Genomic DNA, 22,031 nt, shown 5'->3' with positions numbered 1-22,031 from the left:
AAGACACCTAATCCAGTTCCCTCACTTCCCGGTCCCAGGAGATTAACACCCAGAGATGCCAAATGATGGAGAGCCTAGGTCATCTAGCGTCAGAGCCAGGATCACACCCTAACTTAAGATGCAACTCAACGGCAGCTGAGGAGGAGGAAGATAAGCCAATGTGGCGCTCCCGCTCCCCACTCTCGAGGGAACCCACACCCGAGTCAGCATGGGCTTCTGTGCACACACACACCTCTGTCTACCCAAAAGGCTACAGAAATCAGAAAAGCCTGGAAGCTCTATAAATCCACCTGCACCTCCAGCATGAAAGGGGCAGACCTAGAGCGCTCACCACCTTGAGCACAGAGAAGCCAAAGCTGAAGGGGGCAACCCTCAGCCCAGCAGCAGCAGGGAGGCCTTACAGGGAGCCCCCGCTCCAGGGGCTAAGCACCTTAACCCAGCCTCCTCCTCCGGCCCTGCTGAGGGAGGCTCACCCCAGCAGTCTGTCTTCCCTCCCACTTCTCAGCCCAGCTCAGGGCCTGCGGGGAAGAATACCTCCTCCCGGGTTGGAAGAGCTCTCTGAGAGAGACTCGCCCCTGTTCTCTGCACAGGCCTCAGCCTCGTGTCTGGTCTTTTAGTAACAATGGATCTTACCAGAGGCAGAAAATGTAGGGATTAGAGGTAGATGGTCAGAGGGCTGCATTCTGGGCCTTTCTGGAGACATCAGCATGCTGCCTAGTTACTCATTCCCTCCCCTTAGCAAGGAGTCAAATGTCGTCATCAGAAGATTCCCCTGCCCCAGGGTGGAATTTCCCAAAGCTGCAAGTGTCAGAAGTTAAATGGAAGCCCTGATGCTTTGAAACGATGAATCTATTCAGCTCGGTCATTGGTGAATGTGTGTGCCTGTGCATGCAGGTGTGAGCATGCGTGAGCATACTCAGAAAACACCTGTCGTAAGCAGTGACCTCACACACCAGACAAAGCCCAGATCCCCTCTACAAACTGCACATCCTTCTGGGTTTCTCTCTCTCCTTCTCAAATCTGTCTTCCACCCAAACTCTAGAGAAATCTAAACTCGTCCCTGGTATTGGGAGTTCTGGGACGAAGTCGGCAGTGGTGAGGCTGAGGTGGTAAAAGTAAGCAAAGGAAGACATCATGAGACGGAGATGAGAATCGGGGTGGTCCATGACCCCCTCCTCGCCCACTGCACTCTGCCATGCCCCTTTCTGTTTCGATGGCTCCATCTTTCCCAGGACGATCCTCCCTCCTGGACACCACTCCACTCTCCGAGGCAGTGGGCCTGGCTCTGGCTCCTTCTGCACTCTCCACCCTCTTCCTATGTGGAGCCAGAGACAGCCTCATGGCCAGGAGAGCGCTGAGTCAGGGCTCATACTAAGCAGGGCTGGGAAGGGAGGGAGAGCGAAGACTAGGACTTGGGGGCAGGTAACACTGAGGCAGGCACAGAAAATATCCCAGACAACACTGCAACCCACTGGGGAGGGGGAAACGAAGCACACGGTAGGACTGTAACCCGCTCACAAGCCGCACACAGAGCTGGGGCGGGCAGGGGCATCCTACCTTGCAGGGATCTTGGACTTGGGACTGAATCTGTCAAAGAAAATGACCAAGGCAACTGAGTGACCCGCTGATGGCTGGAGGTTTCAGAGGGACAGGGTGGGAATAGGGAAGGGTCCCACGGACAAGTCTTGTAAGGCTGACACCCTCACCATCTCCGTCTATTCCACAATAGACAGGAGTAAAGCCGACAGAAGAGGAGAGAGCACCGATCAGCAGAGCGGAAGCGAGAAAGGACCAAAGCGGGCAGAAAGGGGGCAGGGGGGCACAAAGGCTTGGAGGGTGTGCTGAACACCAAAGCCCCCCAGCCCCGTGGAGTGACAGCTGGCCCAGTCCCACCCTCTTAATGCCAATCTTGTTTTGTCCCCATGAAGCACAATAAGATGATTAGGCCAGCGTGGGGTTGGACCAGTCATTCTGTGCTATGGACAAAGCTGCTGGTTCAGGGGCCACAGGGCAGTGGCTTCCAATCCCAAGTGCCTGGAGCCAGTGGCACTATTTCACAAAATGCCTTAAGCCCGTCCTGTGTGTACCAGGAAGAGGTTGCACAAACCCAGCAGCCCAGGGCGGACTAACGCCAGTCGCCTAAGGCTGGCTGCAAGGGCCAGCTGCCAGGGATCACATCATTGATGAATCAGAGGACAGAGAGACCAAGGAGGCACAAATACAGAGGGGCTGGTAGACGCCGTGTGCTCTTATGGCAGGCTCGCAGGAAGGGAATGTCTTTGTAGGAGCCTCAGGATAATGGGGGTGGTGGTGGGGCGGCTCGGGAGCCACTGATATGGGTGCTTGCTCTCCCATCCAGAGCTCCGGGCTCCTGGCCTCCCCTTAAGAGGAGAGTCTGGGAGATCTTCCCATCTCCTGCTATTTCTGTAGCCCTGTCTCCCCCGCAGCCTCCCTGCCCAGCTCACACACCCCCCCCACAGGAAATAAGCAGGTGGCAGAGAAGGCAGTGGGGAGTGAGGTGGCCCAGGTGCAGCGTGGGTCCTCAGCACCGGGAGAGCCCTCGGAGAAGGCTTGAGTCATCACACCCACGTGATCTGTTCCCATCCCACGCCCCACATCCACTCTCATAGCAAAGCCCAAAGTGCTTGCCATCCGCCTCTGCTGGCCCAGAAAGAGAAGGAGCCCAGAAAGGGAAGGGGCACAGGAAGGCCTGAAGCCGCTGGGAGTTACCTTGTGGCATGGCAGGCTTGGCCTTCTTTGCAGGTGCCACCTCATCAGCCCTAGACTCAGAAAAAGACGCTGTCCTGCTGGGGGCTGGAGTCTGGTGTGGGACAAGGAGAGAGAGAAAGAGTCACAGGTAGCAGCTGAGAAGAAAAGCCATTAGTCCTTCAGGCATCAAAGAAATCAGGTTCCAAAAACTATGTACGGCACTGCTCTTTATAAGCTGCTTCCAAAAGTACCATTCTAACCACCTCTTGAGACAGGAATTAGTATTGTCCCCATGCTATAGATGAGCAAACTGAGGCTCTGGGCAGGTACAATACCTGCCAAGGTCCCTCCCTCGCCAGGATTTGAACTCAAGTCTGATTTAAAAACTTATGGTCTTTTCATTATACATCTTGACTGGGGCAGAGGAAAACTGGCCAGAGATCCAGAAACCAGCCATGTACTACCTGCCCCCCAAATTTCCCCAAGGCCCTCAAATGGGTAGAGGAGGGACGTTCTGTCCTTGACAGGATGGGGGGTGCAAGGGGCAGCACAGAGGGCATGGCATGCTTTAAGGCGGAGGACGGCCGGCACCTACCGATGTGCTCCCACTGGCGTTGAGGAGGAAGTTTGCAGTGTGGGCCGCCGTGGGCGGCTGATTGGGGATGGGCCGGTGGCCCAGGGCCATGCCCACAATGGCTGTCATGTGAGTCTCGGTGCCAAAAACATGGATGGGGATCCCAGTGGTCTTCCCTGTGAGGGAGGGAAAAGAATCATCATTCAGGTCTTCAAATAAGTGCCCAAGTTCCCAAGACTCTCCAAAGGTCCCTTTTGAGTCCTGCCCGATGTCTGGCACTTTCTGTGTCGACACTCTCAAGCAACCACAGGCATTATGAGAGTCTGCACTCCTTCCACACACAGCCTGGACCCTGGCTCCCAGACCGGGCCTCCTGGCCTGTAGTTGCCATGCTCCAGCCTTCTTGGCCTGGCCTCTGTTCCCAGACACTTGGGCTCATTTCCCCTGGGCTCTGGCCCTGCTTATTCCTCCGCATGCAGCTCTCAGCCCAGATCTTCACCCAGCTGCTCTCTTTCATCACTCAGCTCAACTCACCTGCCACCTCCAAGGAAGGCCTTCCTGACCTCAGGAGTCACTCTCCTCCCCATACAGATCCCTATCTGACAGCGTTTCCTCAGAGTCACTGTTTGTTTAAGGTCCCAGCCATGACTGAGTAATACTCATGTGCTGCCCCAAGGGCTGGACCCATGGCAGCTATGCAGTTTTAGAGGAAAACTAGGACTTCGTACCACTTCAAGTGATTTACATGGGTTAAGTGTTTGCCATGGATGCCAGATTTGGAAAAATGGAAAGACGGAAAAATGCTCAATCAGAGGACACGCTCACTGAGCAAGAGTGTCTTATGTTTGTCACCCCTGTGGCACTTCACGTGAAGCCCTGCTCCACACGTGACTGTTCTTTGCAATGGGGCCTGCACTTTTACTTAAGCCCAAAGCTGCTGGTCACGAAGTTCATGTGTTTCAAGTTCAATCAGGTCAACTTAGGGAGACCTGATTCTAGCCCTGACTGATGAGATGTGGTCCTAGACTTGAAAGCTCTGGTGTGAGGTCTCATGAACCTACAGGAGACACTCAAAATGCAGAAGGGAGAAGGGAAATCAAAAGGCATGCTGCACCCTCCCCCTCATCTCAGTGAGGGGCAACCTTCTCCCATTCCACCAATTACCAGACCCTTCCCTGCTGATCCCCCACATCCAGGCCACCAGAGGTTGGGCCTGACCCCTTACCTCTGTCTCCCTCCACCTCTACCCTCAGTCCAGGCCACCATGCTGTCCTGGACTGCTGTCACAGCCACCTAAGTGGTCTGCCTGCTTCTACCCTGGCTGCCCTTGGGTCTCTTCTCCACCCTGGAGCCAAAATAACCCTTTCAAACCTAAGTCAAAGTGTGTACCTCCCCTGCTTAAAGTCATCCAGCAGCTGCCAGCCCAGGGTCACAGCCAAGTGCTCCTGGGACCTGTACTTGCCCCACATGTCTGCTCCCACTGCCTCTCTGCCTCTGTCTCCCAACACCCTGCCCCTTGCTCCCTTGGCCCCAGTCCCAGGTCCTCCCCACTGGTCCTGCGTGCAGGCAGCTCCCACCTCAGGGCCCTGGAACTTGCACTCTCCTCTGCACACAGCCACCCCTGCCCTGCTCCCTCCTCTCCCCCAGGTCTTTGCTCAAATGTCACCTTTTTGGTCAACCACTCTCTGATTACTCCATTTAAAACTGCCCCGTCCCCTCCCACACATGCTATTTACCCTGCTCTTTGTCCTTCATGGCACTTAGCACTACAGAACAGCCAATGTTCTCACCTGCACGAGGGCTTGCTGTCTGTCTGCTGTGCGTAACCCCAGTGCTTATGTAGCACGGAGCCCAGCACAGGGCAGGTGTGCCACAAATATTTGTTAAGAAAATAACTGAATGAAAATGTGTTCCTGCCTATTCTGAAGTTTAGGACAGGTGCTCTGTGTCAGAGGAGGGCAGAAAATGGAAGTAGAAGCAAGCTGGACATGCAGAAAGGGCAGCATGGGAGCACAGGTGTGCCCAAAGACGGGCTCCTTCAGGAATCCCAAGGAGGCAGGCCACCAAGACACAGGGTGGGAGGGAAAAGTCCCCCATCTTACCAACTTCTCCCATCACCCGTAAGCCCTCTTGATAGTTGGGGCCACCTCTTCGGACAAAGATCGTGACCTCGTGCTCCTTCAGGGGGCCCTGGTAATCTCGAATCGCTCTCACGATGCCCTGAAAGGGACAGAAAGGGGCAACAGACACGTGACTAAAAGTAAAGCAGCCCTTTGGGCTGGCCCAGTTGCGTAGTCGTTAAGTTCACGTGCTCCACTTTGGTGGCCCAGGGTTCGTAGGTTTGGATCCCAGGCATGGACCTAGCACAGCTCATCAAGCCATGCTGTGGCGGCATCTCATATACAAAATAGAGGAAGACTGGCACAGATGTTAGCTCAAGGGCAATGTTCCTCACAAAAAAAGTTAAAAATAAGGCCACCATAAATCAATTAATTATATCCCTGACAAAAGTACCAGGGACTGCTCCTCCTGAGGCGTGGCAGGCCCTGGCAGTCACAAATTTTACATGTGTGGACTGAACTGTGAACTAGCAACCCAAAGGCTAGGACATGTCATCATTTGTAAGGTTGCTGAGGTGAGAATTTGGAGTCCTGGGGAGTGACACGCCTCCATGGGGAGGTGCTGGGCCTCCAACGTGGGTGGGACTCTGGTCTCTCTCTTGTCCCATCTACAGTCATTCTTATCATCTGTTCTTGCAATTTAGGGGGAAAAATCTATGCCAGGCTCCTATGCAAGAGTTTTCAGACGTATCAGGACATGGGCTACCTAAATGTCAAAGTCCTACAAAAGCTCCTTCAAGCAGTTTAGGGGACTAGCCCTTGTAATGGGATCAACTTTGGAACCGCAGGAGAATGTACAGGTGTGCGTCAGTTCTGCCTCTCCAGACAGAGGGCTAGTTTACTGGGTCAGGAATCCAGCGTGCATCAGGCAAGGCATTTCACCCAGAGCTTGATACCCAGTTCCTGCTCCAGCCCTAGGAGGCCTTATCACCAGTGCTGCCTTTAGTACAGGATTGCTCAGAAATTAAAACAAATGTTGAGGTTGACCTGACTCAGATTTGTCTGTTGAATCAGGTCGAATTAGGGACACCGTGTTTTAAGCAGGACTGATGAGGCCTGGTCCCCCACTTCTGGAGAGCTTAGCCTTCCAAGGTTGACATTTATTTATTCATTATTCTCAAAAGTTATATGGAACGACCAGATGGAGCACATTCTTCTTAATAGCTTCAATGAGCATCTGACAGTGTGGAATAATAAACGGCCTCCTGAGGTGGCTGCCTTTTGAGACATGTCAGCTCTATCATCCTTCTTGATCCCTGACCTGTGCAGAGGGACCCAAGCACACCGGCCCCCGGCTGGATGAGCAGGAGCCCCAGATCATCAAAACACTGTCCTCACTCTGACCTTTTGGAGAAGGAGCTGCTGATGGAGACACACAGTCTAGAAGCTGTAAAGAACCCAGAGAGTCTCACAACAGAGTGTTAAAAAGGAGGGTCAACTGAGCCAATTCTTCAAGACTTGGTCCTGAAAAGGAGGAAGGCAGAAATTCCCCTTGTCCTCACACTTCAGATGGGAGACTGATGGCCCAGCAAGTGTCAGCTACTTGCCCAGAGACACACAGCTTCTGATCTAGATCGGCCCCCGTGTCTTCTGAATCTCCACCAAGGGACCTTAGGGCAAGAGCCCCTACCCGGACTGGGTAATGCACGGGAACTTGCTTCTGTCTGAAACCTTGCTTGTGGGAACCTCCTTCCCCCGCTTCCCCTGAAACCACACTCCCCAGAAACTGCACTGTCCCCTGCTGCTGGTTACCTTGAATGTGGCAGCCACATTGGTGAAGTTTGCGATGCTGCCTCCAATGATGAGGATCTTGCCTGGGTTTGGAATAAGACAGAAGTCAAAAAAGGGTTAGTGCCACAACTAGAAGGACGCACAATAAAGAATATACAACTATGTACCAGGGGGCTTTGGGGAGAAAAAGGAAAAAAAATAAAATCTTTAAAAAAAAAAAGGGTTAGGAAGGTAGACTTGAGCATCCTGCCAGAAATCAACCAGGAGAGTTCTCTTTCCTCTGAGCGAGGGTCCCCCAGCTGTTAGGAGGTATCAGTGCAGAGGCGAGGGGGAGAAGGCTAGTCTCTCCAGAGGTCTGCCAGCCTTATCAGCTCAACTCTCCATGACCTACACCACCGAGCAGGTGGTTAATTCAAACCCACAGACTCTCTACATCATTCCTACTGGCAACCCAGCCTGGTTTCTGGATACCCCTGGTGGGAATCTCTATCCAGCTTAAGGGAAGGGGAACTGGTATGTGTAGCCCGCAAATACTGGACAGGGAGTAAAGGGTGGCTGGACTCGCACAGCCTAGGTAACAAATGTCTAAGTGGGTCACGAAGAACGAAGCTTACAGCAGTCAGAGTAAGACCATGCTGCCACTGCCTCCCTTGCACCTGCTCATAGGGTGTCACATACACATCACCATTGTGCAGCCAGGCAAACTGAGGTCTAGAAGTTAAATGACTAGCCTAGATTGCAAAGGACCAGGACCACAACCTCAGTGCCTCCTAGCCCAAACTTCTTCCCACTGCAGGACGCTGGGCTGTCCTGGGGAAGGAGCATGTGTGCGTCTCACCATCTGGGTGCTTCTCGCGGGTCATGAGAGAGAGGATCGTCTTGGCATAGTCGTAGGTCTGCTGTTCGCTGGGGGCACCTGAGTACTCCCCGTAGTTGGCCAGCTCATTGACACCTCCTAGATCGCAGATGGTATCACTGCCGGGGAGACACGGAAGTCAGTGCTGGCTCTACTCAAGCCGCAGAGGGTGGCAGCCTGGTGCCTGGGAGGACACGCAGACAACCCCGAAGCCCTGAAGTCAGGCTGTGGAACTGACCTCTCACCTCCCACCCTCCAGCCCCACATGCATCACCCTTGAAGGTTAACTGTGCTGCATCAGACTCTCCCGGGCAGTGCACTCTGCCTGCCCTGGGCCAGGGGAGGCCTTGGAGCACCAATGGTAGGGAAAATGCACAAGGAGCACCTCCCGACACAAAGGAAAAAACACACATTCCAGGAGTTGCTGCCAGGCTGCCCAATAGGGAAGGAAAACTGCTGCAGCCGAGAAAAGAGCCCAGCCAACCACGGGGGAACATGCCAGAAGCCAGCAGACGCTGACTGTGCCTCAGGTGAAAAACCCCCAACTACTACAGAGGGTGCAGAATATGATCCCAGTATTTCTATGAAGTGTGGAAGTATGAAGACTTATCCAGGCACTCAAACTCCTGGAAGGACACGGCAACGCAGCCACCGTGGTGCCCTGGTCGGGGAGGGATGGGGAACGGCCAGGCAACATTCACTTTGTCTCATTTTCTGTTTTTGCTGTACCTTTGCATGGAGAACACGTGACTAATTATAAGATCTAAAACTAGTAACAATAACTTCATCTTGAAGTAAATAAGAAGGTGCAGGCCCTCACCAGCGCCCCTCAAACCCCCCTGGGATGCCCCACAAGTTCCTGCTCTGCACCAAGGTGGGAAACTAGAGACCTCCAGAAATGAAGCAACCTGACCCAGGTCACGTACGTGTGGACCTGGCTAGCACTCCTTCAGCAGCCCCCTCAGTCACCTGTACACGACAGAGGCACCACCTCCAGCCACCATGGTCCAGATCCTCCCCTTGGGGTTCAGCAAGGTCAGCTTCAAGCTTGCCCCACTTTTGGCATCCAAGTCTGCAATGTAGGCTTCCTAGGGACCACACAGCAACAGGTGGGTGCCCTGGGGACACCCCCTTCACCAGGTTCCAGATCCCAAGACCCTCTCCTCCCCTTTCCCTGGAGATGCACGAAGAGGTCATCAATTACCTTAATAAGGTCAGGGAGAAGGGGCTCTGCAGGGCCCTATGTGCCCGGAACATGACGGTGTCTTCAAGTACCAAAACCACCCACAGCCACAGTCACCGCTTGGGGACAAACTTCGCAACTCCTTTCTCTGACTTCAAGTCTTTGGCTCTCTGCCCAAGTCCTGGTCCTTGCAATATCACTCTGCTTCTATCAGGGCCCCCAGTCCTAGCATCTGCCTGCCTAGTTCATCACATGCCCCTTCCCCCTCCCCAGACCCCACCCTGTCTCCTGGCCCAGCCCAGCCTCTTCTCTTGGCCTGGGTTACATCACCCGGGTTTGATCCTGCTGTGAGGACCTCTCAGAGGACAGGGTGGGAAAGAGCAATTAAAATTCTCAGCAAGCAGCTGAGAGAACTACCTTCCCAACAGGATTTGGGGGGGCCACTTGGAATTACTGAGAAGCAAGAAATCAAGTTAAGAGCCCAGGGAGGCTGATTGAGAGAGAAGTCTAAAAGGATTTCTGGCCAGGATTCAGAGGCTTGGCTGACTCCCACCCCATCCCCTTTGGGGTTTTAAGAAAATTAAATGGTTCTTGGCCTTCCTTTCCCTGCCAAATATACTGCCCGCAAGGGGGGGCCAGATGCTTATCTGAGATTAGTCACCCTCCCCCGGCCCCCATCAGTCTCCATCTTCTCCCCAAACCAGCCTTACCTCTGGGTAAGCCTCCCTCCCGAAGGGCGGAGGGAACTCTATATCGCCCCACTTCACTTTGCAGATGTAGTCGGCAGTGGCATCCACCTTGGCCGCCAAGTCAAGGACATAGACGCCATCTTTGGTCACGACTGAGAAAAGCAGAGGCAATCAGACACCGACCCACAGGCAGAAGTGACCACCAACATCCAAACCCCCAGACTTCCTCACACACCGCTCCCACGGGGTCCCACACAGGCCTAACAATTCCCTAGCTTGTCAAGAAACCAGAAGGGCCGTTATAGAGACAGAGCCTTCCCCCATTAAAGGGAAAACAAATCCTGTTAAGACCAGCTTCCCCTCCTTGACCTAAGGTAATGTGATAGTAAAGTTTGTCTTAGTTGCCATAGCAATTTTTAAACATTTTTATAAAAGGCTACACTCCATGCCTTAAATATCTAACCATTTACCCAGCCAGGGCCCTGCCGTTAAAAAAAAAGTATTTTGAAGACCCCCACTAGGTATGTACATCTGGGTTTCCTGGGGTCTGGCTAGGGGAAGCCTCATTGTCGAGGGTAGTAGGAAGCCATGGGTGCACTGGGCCCCCAGCCAGCAGGGTTCATTTACTGCCACCTCACTGGAATCCATCTTCCGCTTCCCCCAGGGCCATTTAGCTAATTAAGTTAGCACAGAACCATCTGGCCCATTAGCCCCAGCTGGAATCTAGAATGAGGACTTTGCCCTGAGAAGCCCCGGCCAGAACCAGCTCACGCCATCTGCCTCCTTCACAGCACACAAGGCTTGGACCAAGGTCCTCTCAGCCTTGGTTGTCAATGATTGACCAACTCCCAGAGGGGGAACTGCACGGGGGCCTCCGAGGACAGAGAGGGGAAAGAAGGGCCTGAAGGGTCAGACCAGTGCAGAGGCAGGCCTGCTCCTGGTAGAACAGGCTGACCCACTGGCAGGAACGGCCACAGAGCGCAAAATCAGATCAAAACCAGGAACTCCCCATCACAGAACCAATGAAGACCAAAAACAGGAGCTGGAGTTGGTTAAAGAGAGGAATAATCACTGTCTTCTGAGAACGCAGAACCAGGAGCCTGCACTCAAGGAGCCTGGAGAGGACTCTGCACACACGCCTGTCAGTACTGCCCTCTACAAGTGGGCGTCTGGTCCTCCGAAAGTCAAGGCCAGGGTTACTATAAGCACAGGGGCCCCATTATAACTGGCCCTTGCCCCAGCCCACCCCAGCAAAGCCAGTTACCAAGGGGGTTGATCTCGAGGTAGGTGAAGTACAGATCCTCATAGAAATTGAAGAGGCCAGAGATAAAACTTGCTAGAATTCTAAAGGGGGGGAGAGAAGGACAGTCAGTCTATCAGGGAAGCGGGCTGAGCAGCAATCACACTGCCACTGACAGCTCCACTTCCCAACACCTGCCAACCCCTCATTTTCTTCTGCAAACCCTGCTCCCTGGACATGGCTCTTCAGCCACTGAGGCAGAAAGAGCTGTCAGGCACAGGGCCAGACAAGGAGGTGCCAGACAGATAGGGGCAAGGAGGTGAGGGATGCTGACAGCATATTTCAGTTGGAGGGAGCCTCTCCCCTGTCCCCAGCTCCCCTCCTTGGGACAGGGAGGGGCTGTGCCTACTGCCTGCTCCCACCTCCCACCCTCTGCTTTCCCTGCTGTGCCCAGAGGCTGCTGGCCTTCCCTGTCCCCCTGCTGCCACCTCCCTACCAGCCCTCTCACTCAACTCTTTCTTGTCTTCAGGGGCGTGAACCAGCAGGTGCTTCTTGATGTCCTCAGGACTCAGCTTCTCATCCACGCCGACGAGCAGTTTCTGGGCTTTGGCATCCACATCACCCACATCCACACCCCCCTCATGGTGGAACAGGACGTAGTCCCCTTCTCGGGTAGCATAGATGCAAACGTAGAACTCCTCCGCCTTACAGGGGAAGAGAGCACCACACGGGTGAGGGGGACTGAACTGGGGATGAATGGCCCAACTCCTGCGGTCTCATTTCTAAAACCCAGTAGAGAACATTCACGAGGGATGACCTGTTCACCAGCTTTCCCTCGGGAACAACAGGAGAAGAGAGGCCACTGCCTCGCTGGGGGACAGTCCAGATTGAGCCAGCACGACCTGATCTGGGGGATGGGGTCCTGCCTTCAAGCCTTTCTCATCCCAGCACTGGGAAGTCCCCTCTGTTACCAGCCCTGATTCCTCCCTGCTGCAAACTAAGCCCTCTCCTTCATCTCTGGACTCCCTGCTCCGTAGCATCCTCAGATCCTCAGCACAACTTCAGAAACTTTGGTCCCTTGACTTTGCTCCAGCAACCTAATTTCTCCTCTCATCATTTTGGGGTCGACAAACACAAAGATCCAGGAGGAAGAAAACCCAGCTTGGAGCCACCTCACACGTACCTGACTGTGGGGGACAAAGGGTTCGATCAGAAAGTTCTTGAGGAAGCCTCTGGCCTTGCCAACCTATGGAGATCAAGAGAGAGAAAGCTCAGATGGGCAGTGTTTCTCACCACCCAGGGCAGAAGGAGGGATGGCCCTGTGCTCCCTCTACCTCAGTGTCCCATCAGAGGTGCGACCCAAGCACTACCACAACACTCAGCAAAGAGATTTCTCCAGAAACCAGGGCAATGGGGTCACAGACCCCTAAGCCAAAGAAGTCCTCAGGAGAGCCCCTCTTCCATCTGCTTGCCCTTCTGCCAGCCACACTTCGACACGTACCGATCTTGCACATTCTTATTCTGCCTCCTCTGGAGGATGACAAATGAGCTGCAACACTGCCCTAACCCCAAAAGCAAAGATCAGGAGTCATCCCCCTGATGTCGTCGCACAGACTAAAAAGCTCAGACGGGCTGGCCCTGTGGTGTAGCGGTTCAGTTCACACACTCCGCTTGGGCAGCCTGGGGTTCACAGGTTCGGATCCTGGGGGCGGACATGGCACCACTCATCAAGCCACGCTGTGGTGGCATCCCACATAAAACAGAGGAAGACTGGCACAGATATAAGCTCAGTGACAATCTTCCTCAGGGAAAAAAGAGGACGATTGGCAATAGATGTTAGTTCAGAGCCAATCTTCCTCAGAAAAAAATAAAATGTTAAATTAAAATAAATAAATAAAAAGCTCAGACAAATCAAGGCTATCTATCCCACAGCTCAGGCAAGGAGACCCAGCCCAAGGACATGAGTCCAGGCATGGGGAATTGGGGGCAGGGGGGAGCTGGACAGGGAAAACTTTTCCACGCAGACTTTCCTGACTGAGGACAACAGGCCTGCAGAGCTAATCAGTTTGATTGGATCCCTGGTGGCAGCCAAGGCCAAAGAGCCCTCATCCCAGCATGCCCTGAAGGCCCCACCCGCCCGTGTGTCATTGCTGAGTCAGGGACCAGACAGTGATCCATCAGAGGTAATGAGCCACTCCTGCCAGGGCGGACACTGCTGCCAGCTCAGATGTCCCCGACATCCCCCTCCCAACAGCCAGCTGAGGAAGAGGGAGCGTGATGACCTCCCTGGGGATACTGCTCAGCCCCCAACCCTGCTGCCTCTGCCCAAAGGCCCGGTAGCATGAAGGTCAAGACCCCTCTGCCCCTCGGCCCGTGTACAACTTCAAGGATCCCTCTTCACCCACGACAGCCAGAAACTGGGGAACTCACATAAAGAGCTGATTTGAGGAAGTTCAGTAAGAGATAAAGACAGCTCCACCGCCACCTTCATCCTACTTCTGGGGCAGCCAAGGAAGAGAACACCTCTCCCCTGGTCCCCGGTCACCCAGGATGGGACAAAGAACAGTGTGGATGGCACATCCTCCCCAGTGTAAGCCAAGCGGCAGCCCGTTCCCTCCCCTTCAGTCTCCAACTCCCTCTGGGAGTGAGAAGAAAAGGAAAGGCAACTTTATTTCTGAGCATCTCATAGCCTTCCTAAGCCATACTTCACTTCAGCTCTCTCATCTACAGAGCTGACATTAATCACCGGGCCAGGAGAAGCCAGGAACTGGATTTACTCTTCAGCATTATTAACAGTCTCATCCTAGGTTCTTGGCTCAATAACATCTCTGCCTAAACGATTCTGCATCTCCCTTCTTCAACTTTTTTTACCCACCATCTTAGGTGTGCATGTCAGGACAAGCTACCATACACTCTGCGGAAACTGGCAAGAAAGGCGTTCCCAGAATGGGCCTCAGAGTCCCACCTCCATGACAGTCATTAAAGAAACAGACCATTTCCACCTGGCTCTCAAACTGTGTTGGTGTTCCTTTTGCAGCACATCTTGCCATTTCCTGACAGGGAGAGCTGGCAATGAGCGCCAGGACCGGCCCTGCTGCCTCAGTCAGCTCTCAGCACTCCCACCTTTCCCAGGCTGCAATTTGATCGGTTGCGGGGGTGATCCACAGGGCAGCTGAACTGGAGGCGACCATGTTTGCTTCTGTTACCATAACACGTCCACCCCAACCCTATACCCAGACTCACGGTGGCCTCCTGTCCCAGCCGTGGCTTCAGCCAGGACTTGACCCCATCCAGAGTAAGGTTGACCCCAACTAGGCCCAGCTTTCCACGCCGTTTGATCAGCTGGTCTGGCTTGACCACCAAGCTCTGGAACGAGAGGAGGTTGTATTCAGAATGAGGAAAGAGAGGGTAGAGTAAGAGGTGATAGTCTGGGGACCCAAAGCACAGGACAGCCTGGGTGGCTTCCCATCCACTCTATTCGCAAAGCCAACCCCACCTGGCTCCCAGAAGCTTCTTCACCTATCCCAGCCTACATCTTCTGACAAGCAGAAATCTAGAGCCATCTGTGCCCAGGATGGACCTGGCACAAAGCAGGTGCTCACCAAATACCTGCTAAATGAATAAGTGATCCCCCACAATCCCTACATGGGATCTTAGCTCCATTAAACCATAAACTCCTCAGAACATGGACAGCGCCCGAGTTCCAAAAGGAAGAACAGAGAGACAGAGCGTTGGGGTGACAAAGGACCTTAGAGGTCATCTGGTTAACCCCATCCATGTCTGAAAACCATCTAAAATCCTAAGCAGCCCCTAGCACTGATCATACACCTCCAGGGCCAGGAAATTCACTATCTCTGGAGGCAGCTTCGTTTGTGGTTGGGTTGCCTCATAGTGGGGGGAAATTTGCATCTCTGAAACCCCCACCATTGGTCCTAGTCCTGCTCTCTGGGACCTGCCAAAGATGTCTAAGCTTCCCAAGCCTTCCCAACAATGGCCCTGCAGGGATCTGAAGAGAGGAGCCTCTGCTCCAGGCTGGCCCCCTCAGGGCCATTAGCCATTCTACACAAAGTACAACATCACACTTCCTCATGGCCCATTCCTGATATGCTCTACTTTGAAAGGGGGAGGGGGTACATACCTACTTTTTATTGAGCACCTACCAAGTGCCAGGCAGCATACTAAATGCTTTCCAGACATTCACTAATCTCTATGGCCCACAGGGTGAGTGTTATGAACATCTGACATCTGGGGAATCCAAAACTCAGAGGTGAAAGGCTTGCCGCAGGTCACATGGTTAATAGACAGAGCTGCAATGTGGACTCCAGTTTGTCTAGTTCCATGCTGGTGCTCTGTAAATCATGCCAGAGCGCCTCAAAATGCGGAGCCCAGAGCTGGACACAGAACTCTGCCCAGCTCATGCACTGCGCACTGATGCAGGGAGTCTGCTACCACGTGACCCACTCGGACATCTCCAACAAACTGACCCTTTCTCTTCCTCAGACTCCAGGCCTGGAAGAAGGGCCCAGGAGGTGGGAAGGCTCACCTGGCTGAGCAGCCAGGGGTGGTCCTGCAGCAGGTGGGCCCAGTCTGTGTCAGGGGTGACCCGGGCATACTTGAAGCGGTTCTGGATGGCTGAGGTGGTGCAAATATACTTGTAAAGGAGTTCTTTGCCCGTCTGCTCTGAGATCGCCTTGGCCGACATGGCTGCAGAGGGACCTGCTCTACCTGTCGGGGTAAGAGGAGCTGGTCAGAAGAGGCAGGGCAATAGAGACCCACGCCCAGCTGCCCCTAGACAGGAAAACAGATCTTAGCCCTTCTCAAGAGGGAGAAAAACAGCTGCCTCAGCAGGAGAGATAGAAGGGAGATCTCAAACAGCACTCTTGATAGCAAAGAAGGAGGATCAGGAAATGATGGGTGAGGGAAGATGGAGAAAAACAAAGGTGGTGTTTCCCCTGGGACTCTTCGCCTCAGCTGCCTCTAGGCAAACCAGTTCACCCATAACCACATTTGTCCTGGAGCAAAAGGTAGCTGGATGGGGACCAAGAATCCCAGTGGTGTGACCCAAACCTGAGTGTTGTCCCACCCAAGGCAGGCACACAGACACTGAAACACATCCTTTGCCTCTTACTGATGGGGAGCACAGCCAGAACTGTGCAATGCCAGCATTACTCCCCTCGACAGGTTTCATCCCCCCCACCCAGACTCACCCATTTCACATGTTTACACACACCACCAGTTGGAGGCCAGGCCAGCAATCTACTCAGCCTTAGGCAGAATCGAGCCCCCAGGAGCAAAGGGGAAGAGTCATCTCAGAGCTCATTTCTCCATAGACACTAGCCATCCGGCCCTGACTTCAGAGTAGACACAAGGCTGGGCAACTGTGACCTTCAGTACATCCCACCCTCCCCACTGAGTCACTTGGCTGCTAATTCAGAGCAAAACAGAGGCCTCTCTGGGGACGACTCTGTACCGGTCACTTTAAGTGAGCCAGGGCTGGGGGAGGAGGCAGAAACCATCCTCAGTCACATGTATACAGAAATTCATCTTGTGGGAGCCCTGGGAGGTACACTGAGATTCAGAACCCTATTTCTCAGATGAGAAATAAAAGCTCGGAGGGGTTAAAACAACTTGCCCACGAAGCCTAAGCAGGGGACCCAAGACTTGAATCCAAACCTTCTTATTCCTAGTCCCCAGAAAACTGCACACCTCAACCCAAGAGAAAAGACCATTTCTCCAAGAAATAGGCCATGTCCTCTCTTCAGCTCACAAAAGAGTCTATGATGACAATTTCTTCATCTTCCCTTCCCATTGCTTTGTCCTGACACACCCTTCTCCCACAGGTAGTGACAGGACAGTTGGGGAGAGGAATGAGGGAGGGGAAGGGAAAGGAAGCCCAGCAATTCATGCCAAGAGCTTGGCCAGATCAGGAAAAGTCAGTCCTGTCTCTCCCACAAACAAGTGAAGTTGTTCAATTTGCTGGGGGAGAAAAGTCAAGTGCAAATAAAGGAGGGTGGAATTAGGGAGCTGGCTAGTTTACACATGCAGGAAAGTTGGTGTCCATCCCCAGCTCAGGAAAGGCCAACATTCCAGATGCCACTCTGCACCTCCCTCTCAGTTGGCTAGGCTGGGACTCAGGTTGTAATGCTGGCTTGGCCAGCTCCCTCAGCCTCCCAGCTAGCCTTCAGCTGGGCACAAAGGGCACATTCAGTCTGGCGTCTGGCTCAAAGTAAGGTAGCTGGGAAGGGGCTCACAGATGTTCCCTTTTCTGGCTTTCCCCTGGGATGACTTCCAGCTGCTTCTGCACATGAGTTTCCAAAGGAGATACCTCCACCAGTGCCTGTGCCCCCAAAGTCCTCCACCCCCCACTCACTTCAGCTCCATTTCCCAACCTTCTTGACTCAGACCAGAAAAACTGGTCTTGAAATCAGATGGGTATACCTCCCCCCACCCCACCCCCAAAAGAGAATGCAGCCCAGGGTGGATCAAGCAGAGAAAGGAGGGGGCAGCTTCTGACCACCCTCAGCAGTTTAGACACAGCAGGCACAAGTGATGACACACTCCAGGAGGCAGGAAGCCCCTCAGATAAGCCTCTCCAGCAGAGAAGTCTAACAGACACTCCCAGAACAACAAACCCCCAAAACTGGCACCCCCCAAAACAGTCAAAGACCCAACTTTGGAAAGGACAAGGGTGACAAAAGGGATCTTCTGCAGCTGGAAAATCACAATTTTCTTGAGCCCCAGATGAAACCTTAGATCCAAGAGCTCATCTCCATAAGGTCCTCGGGAGAAGGGTGGGAGAAAAGACACAAGAGGGGGATGATACAGGATAGAAAAGATTTGCCAGTTTACCAAAACAACAGATTTGCCACTAGAGTACTTTGGCTTAGATGAGGAGGCCCTTATATGACAGAATAAAAGTTGGAAAAGAATTTCGGCTCTGCACATTCACCAACGTGGGGTAAGAAGGCTCCTGAACTCAAGGAGTGGACTTGGTGGAGAAAAATCGGAAGTTTAATTGTTCAGCAGGATCTTGAAGTCTCTTAGGGCAGTAGCTCTTGACCTATTTGAGGTGTCAGACTCTTTTGAGCATCTGAAAAAAAGCCCAGAAAAATGTGCACATACCTGACAGTGCCTTTCACTTCAAGGTGCTGATCTATGACTCTGAAGTGATGGCCCAAACCACCAGTTGAGAATATTTGCTCTAGGGGTGAGCCAGGTGGCACAGCAATTAAGTTTGCACACTCCGCTTCAGTGGCCCGGGGATCACCAGTTCAGATCCTGGGTGAGGATCTATGCACTGCTTGTCAAGCCATGCTGTGGTAGGCGTCCCACATATAAAGTAGAGGAAGATGGGCACGGATGTTAGCTCAAGGCCAGTTTTCCACAGCAAAAAAAAAGGGGGGGGGGAGGATTGGCAGCAGATGTTAGCTCAGGGCTAATCTTCCTCAAAAAAAAACAAAGAAAAGAGTATTTGCTCTAGTGACAATAGGACTTAAAGTGTATACCAATCCGGGTTTGGGGAGCACCCCACTAAAGTCTTAGGAACTAAATGTACTGTCAAACTGGTGACAGATGTTTTCAGGGCACAGCTAAGACTCCGGGGGTCCACTTTGGGGCCCCAGGAACTGTTACCTAGTATCAGCTAAACGTGTAAACCATTTGGGGGAAATCATGCCAAAGAACCTGAAAATACACACATACACACTCCAAGGGAGGGACCTGATGAGCTAAACTGGGTCTTTTTTGCAGACAGGATAAGTGACCCAGGACTGAGTTCATCCACAGCAGCCACCAAGGGCAGAAGCAGCCCAAAGCTGAATAAAAGGAGCCTGTTTCCCAGGAACACACCCCTGGGACACAGCCAGTGGAGAGGAATCACTGGGGATGTTTCTTAGGGTCTCTCTCTCTGGGAAGCACAAAAAGCACTCATTTTAAGGTTGTATCTGTAGGACGGGGGTTTTCGAGAGAACAGGCATTCCCTGGAGTAGAGGAGAGGGGCAGAATTCTGTGAGTGTCCCCTACTGCAGCGAGCATGGTGTCAGAGTGAGGGTGGAGACACCAGTTGCCCGGTGTCTGAGGGGTCTTCCCATCACCGTCCCCCAAGTTGCTTAAAAAGCTCTCTAAGAGGTGATAATTACCCCTCTCGGCAGCTGGGGTCTACCAGCTGTCCCTCACCCATTTCAGAAATCCAAGGAACTCAGCTGCCTGAAACAGAGAGCAAAGATAAAGGGCGGAGAGAGGAGTGGGCTGTGTGACCACACGGTGCTATGCACGGCTACCCACCATCCTCTCCAAAATCCTCTTCCCAGGCAGACTGCCGGGGACCACCTAATGGCAGAACACCTTGGTACTACACAGTATCTGCCAAGGTTGGAGAGGCCAGCAGGCGCTGGGACTGGCCCTCTGCCAGGCCCGACAGGAGGGCGGCGGCAGCATCCTCACGCTCCTTGAGGACCTTGCCTTAGCCAAGCTCGGCGTCAGGGATGAGGAGGGAGACGGGCACCCCGGTCATCTGTCGCTTGGAGGCCATCTCCAGAGCGAGCAGGGTCCTTCCAGCGCGGCCGTTCCACGGCCAGGTCTTCGCGGCGAGGCCAGGCCCCGGGCACCCTGGGGCAGCCCTGCCCGCGTGGCCCGCCGGGCTCGCTCCCTCCACTTCCGCGGGCCTCAGTCGACTCCCCACAGAACTAAGAGGAAGGGCTTGAGCCCGGGTGGGGAGAGGCCAGAGTGGGGCGTGTGGCCACCGCTCTCGCTACTTCCCGGCCCCCGCATCCGGTGGGGGACCCGGATGAGGCAAGAAGTGGCGCGATGACCGCCCTCAGGTGGGGGTGAGGAGCGCCAGGATGGGGCAAATACAATTCAGCGGAGAGAGGAGAAGCAAGACACGGTGGCAAGCCCTATGCAAACTCCCAGGAACTGGAATGTGAGAAAGGGGGGTGGGGGGGAGAGTCGACACGCGGCCACCGGCCGAGGTCCCGGGCGAAGGCTAATCTAAAGCAAAGACCCCCAAAACTTCCAAGTAGGTGCAGGGAGGGGGGCGTGAGCACTAAGCCCGCGTCGGGAGAGGTGGTTCCGGGTTCGGGGCGGGGGGGAAGCAGGAAGCTCCTGGGGCAGGTGGGGGCCCTCCCGCGAAAGCAGCCGCCCCCCACTCACCCCTCCGCGAAAGTCCGTGCGCCGCGCTCCCTCCACAGGCCCTGACTCACGGCCCACTACCCGGAGCGCTCCAACCTCGCGAAGCAGCCCGGGATCCCGCTTTTGTCTGGGCTCTGAAGTGGGAGAAGGGGGGCTTCTCCCCGCCCCCATCGGCACACAGCGCGAGCCGCCCCGCGATTGGTCACACGCGTTCCCTAGCCTGAGCGCCAGGGCTCCTCTCAATTCGCTACTCGGTATGGCCCCGCCTTTAGGGGCGTGGCCCAGGGGCTGCTGGGACTTGTAGTCCAGCTGGCGCGTCCATCCCTGATGGCGGGCGGGCACCTCCTCTCCCCAGTCCCCAAGGCCGGGGCGAGGTTGGGGGCGGGGCCTCTGATGGGGAGATGGGCCGGGCTACCGCGGGTGGAGAACGTACGAGGCTGGGGACAGTGGTCTGATGTTTTAGGGGCTGCGTGGCCCGCCGCTCTGATGGGGGCTTTGTCGGGATGAAGCGTTTGCCCGAACAGGCTGTGGCGCAGCTTTGGGGACCTGGACTCTCCTTCCTCTTTCGCCTTGGGAGAAACTGACGGCCGCATCCTGGCTGCCTGAAATCTGCCACCAGTTGCTTAGACGTGCTTTTTAAGCAGCCCTGGCAGACTGCTTTCCCATTTGCACATGAACCCTCTCCATTAAGTGGGTGGGGCCAGGCCGAGAGATTAGATCAGACCTCCCAGTGTGGGATAGGGCGGGGGAAGGGGTGAGCTGGTAGGGTAGGAGAGTGCCAGGCACACCTCACAAGCGTTCCGGACCACACTTCAGGGAGGAGCTGAGAATTCAACGATAGATTCCAGCATAGGGCTGGGGCCATCTCTGCCAGTCTCCTGCTACCCGCGCCCTCCCGGCAATCCCACGCTTAGACACTGGAATGAATGAACTGCTGCCTCCCCTTTCTCCATTACTTGTGAGACAGACTATATTTTCCAAACCAAAAACTGGGACGGGACAACTCGGTCTGACAGGTGCTGGTAAACTCGCGGGGCAGAATATTTGAAATCAGACAGTCCTGGAAACCAGGACGTGTATTTACTGCTTTGACATTCTGGAGCTTCCTTACCTCTACCCCAGTCCTGTAGGTCTCTTAGCAGCTCCCTGACCCTAACAGCTGTCTAGCCCCAGGAAGAAGAATCATGGGCTGACCAGGTCAGGTGAAGGGGTCAGCCCACTGTGCAAAGAATCAGCACGCCTGTGTCCCTGCCAAGCACCAAGGGTCATACTTATACTGCAACAGTGTTTCAACATTCTTGTGGACAAAAACTTCCCCAAGCCCTCCTCCCCTCAATCCAGTTGTAGCAGTACAACTACCAGGAGTAGGGCAGCTAAACTTGCTGCTCATGCCTGAACCAAGTGATCCCTGATGATGTCACTTTCTGGTCCCTTCCCTCACAAGCATCCTTTTGAAATAGCAGTTCTTGGGGCCAGCCCGGTGGCACAGCAGTTACCTTCACACGTTCGGCTTCGCCGCCTGGGGTTCGCTGGTTCGGATCCCGGGTGCAGACATGGTACCGCTTGGCAAGCCATGCTGTGGTAGGCGTCCCACATATAAAGTAGAGGAAGATGGGCACGGATGCTAGCTCAGGGCCAGTCTTCCTCAGCAAAAAGAGGAGGATTGGCAGCAGATGTTAGCTCAGGGCTAATCTTCCTCAAAAAAGAAAGAAAAGGCAGTTCTTCACTCCTCTTTCCTCTCCTAGAAAATCTTCTCCCCCTTCATGGATTGGGCTCCACCCCTACCAAGAATCTCCCCAA

At 54.1% G+C, this 22,031-nt stretch overlaps 1 protein-coding gene across 4 annotated transcripts in view; it reads right to left on the bottom strand.

Annotated features, from left to right (window-relative positions):
• The window catches only part of ACLY (ATP citrate lyase), a 40,520-nt gene extending 20,127 nt beyond the window's left edge, over nt 1–20,393 (bottom strand). Inside the window, exons 1-15 of one of the 4 annotated variants that reach the window (XM_008519230.2) lie at nt 20,253–20,373; nt 19,241–19,307; nt 15,646–15,827; nt 14,346–14,468; nt 12,286–12,348; nt 11,616–11,806; nt 11,127–11,206; nt 9,884–10,014; nt 8,960–9,078; nt 7,973–8,109; nt 7,156–7,217; nt 5,386–5,503; nt 3,305–3,459; nt 2,731–2,821; nt 1,558–1,587 (exon numbers count right to left, since the gene is read on the bottom strand). In XM_008519230.2, coding sequence (XP_008517452.2) covers nt 1,558–1,587; nt 2,731–2,821; nt 3,305–3,459; nt 5,386–5,503; nt 7,156–7,217; nt 7,973–8,109; nt 8,960–9,078; nt 9,884–10,014; nt 11,127–11,206; nt 11,616–11,806; nt 12,286–12,348; nt 14,346–14,468; nt 15,646–15,804 — 1,459 coding nt within the window. In that variant the 5' untranslated portion in view covers nt 15,805–15,827; nt 19,241–19,307; nt 20,253–20,373. Of the gene's footprint in view, nt 1–1,557; nt 1,588–2,730; nt 2,822–3,304; nt 3,460–5,385; nt 5,504–7,155; nt 7,218–7,972; nt 8,110–8,959; nt 9,079–9,883; nt 10,015–11,126; nt 11,207–11,615; nt 11,807–12,285; nt 12,349–14,345; nt 14,469–15,645; nt 15,828–19,240; nt 19,308–20,252 lie in introns of all 4 variants that reach the window. The other 3 variants (XM_008519228.2, XM_070561960.1, XM_008519231.2) reach the window with 3 other exon arrangements.
• Between the last annotated feature and the right edge of the window lie 1,638 nt (nt 20,394–22,031).

The sequence above is a fragment of the Equus przewalskii genome, chromosome 10, assembly GCF_037783145.1.
Source record: "Equus przewalskii isolate Varuska chromosome 10, EquPr2, whole genome shotgun sequence".
NCBI classification, from domain to species: Eukaryota; Metazoa; Chordata; class Mammalia; order Perissodactyla; family Equidae; genus Equus; species Equus przewalskii.
Note: the sequence above shows the minus strand (reverse complement) of the source record. Positions and strands in the feature narration are given on the sequence as shown.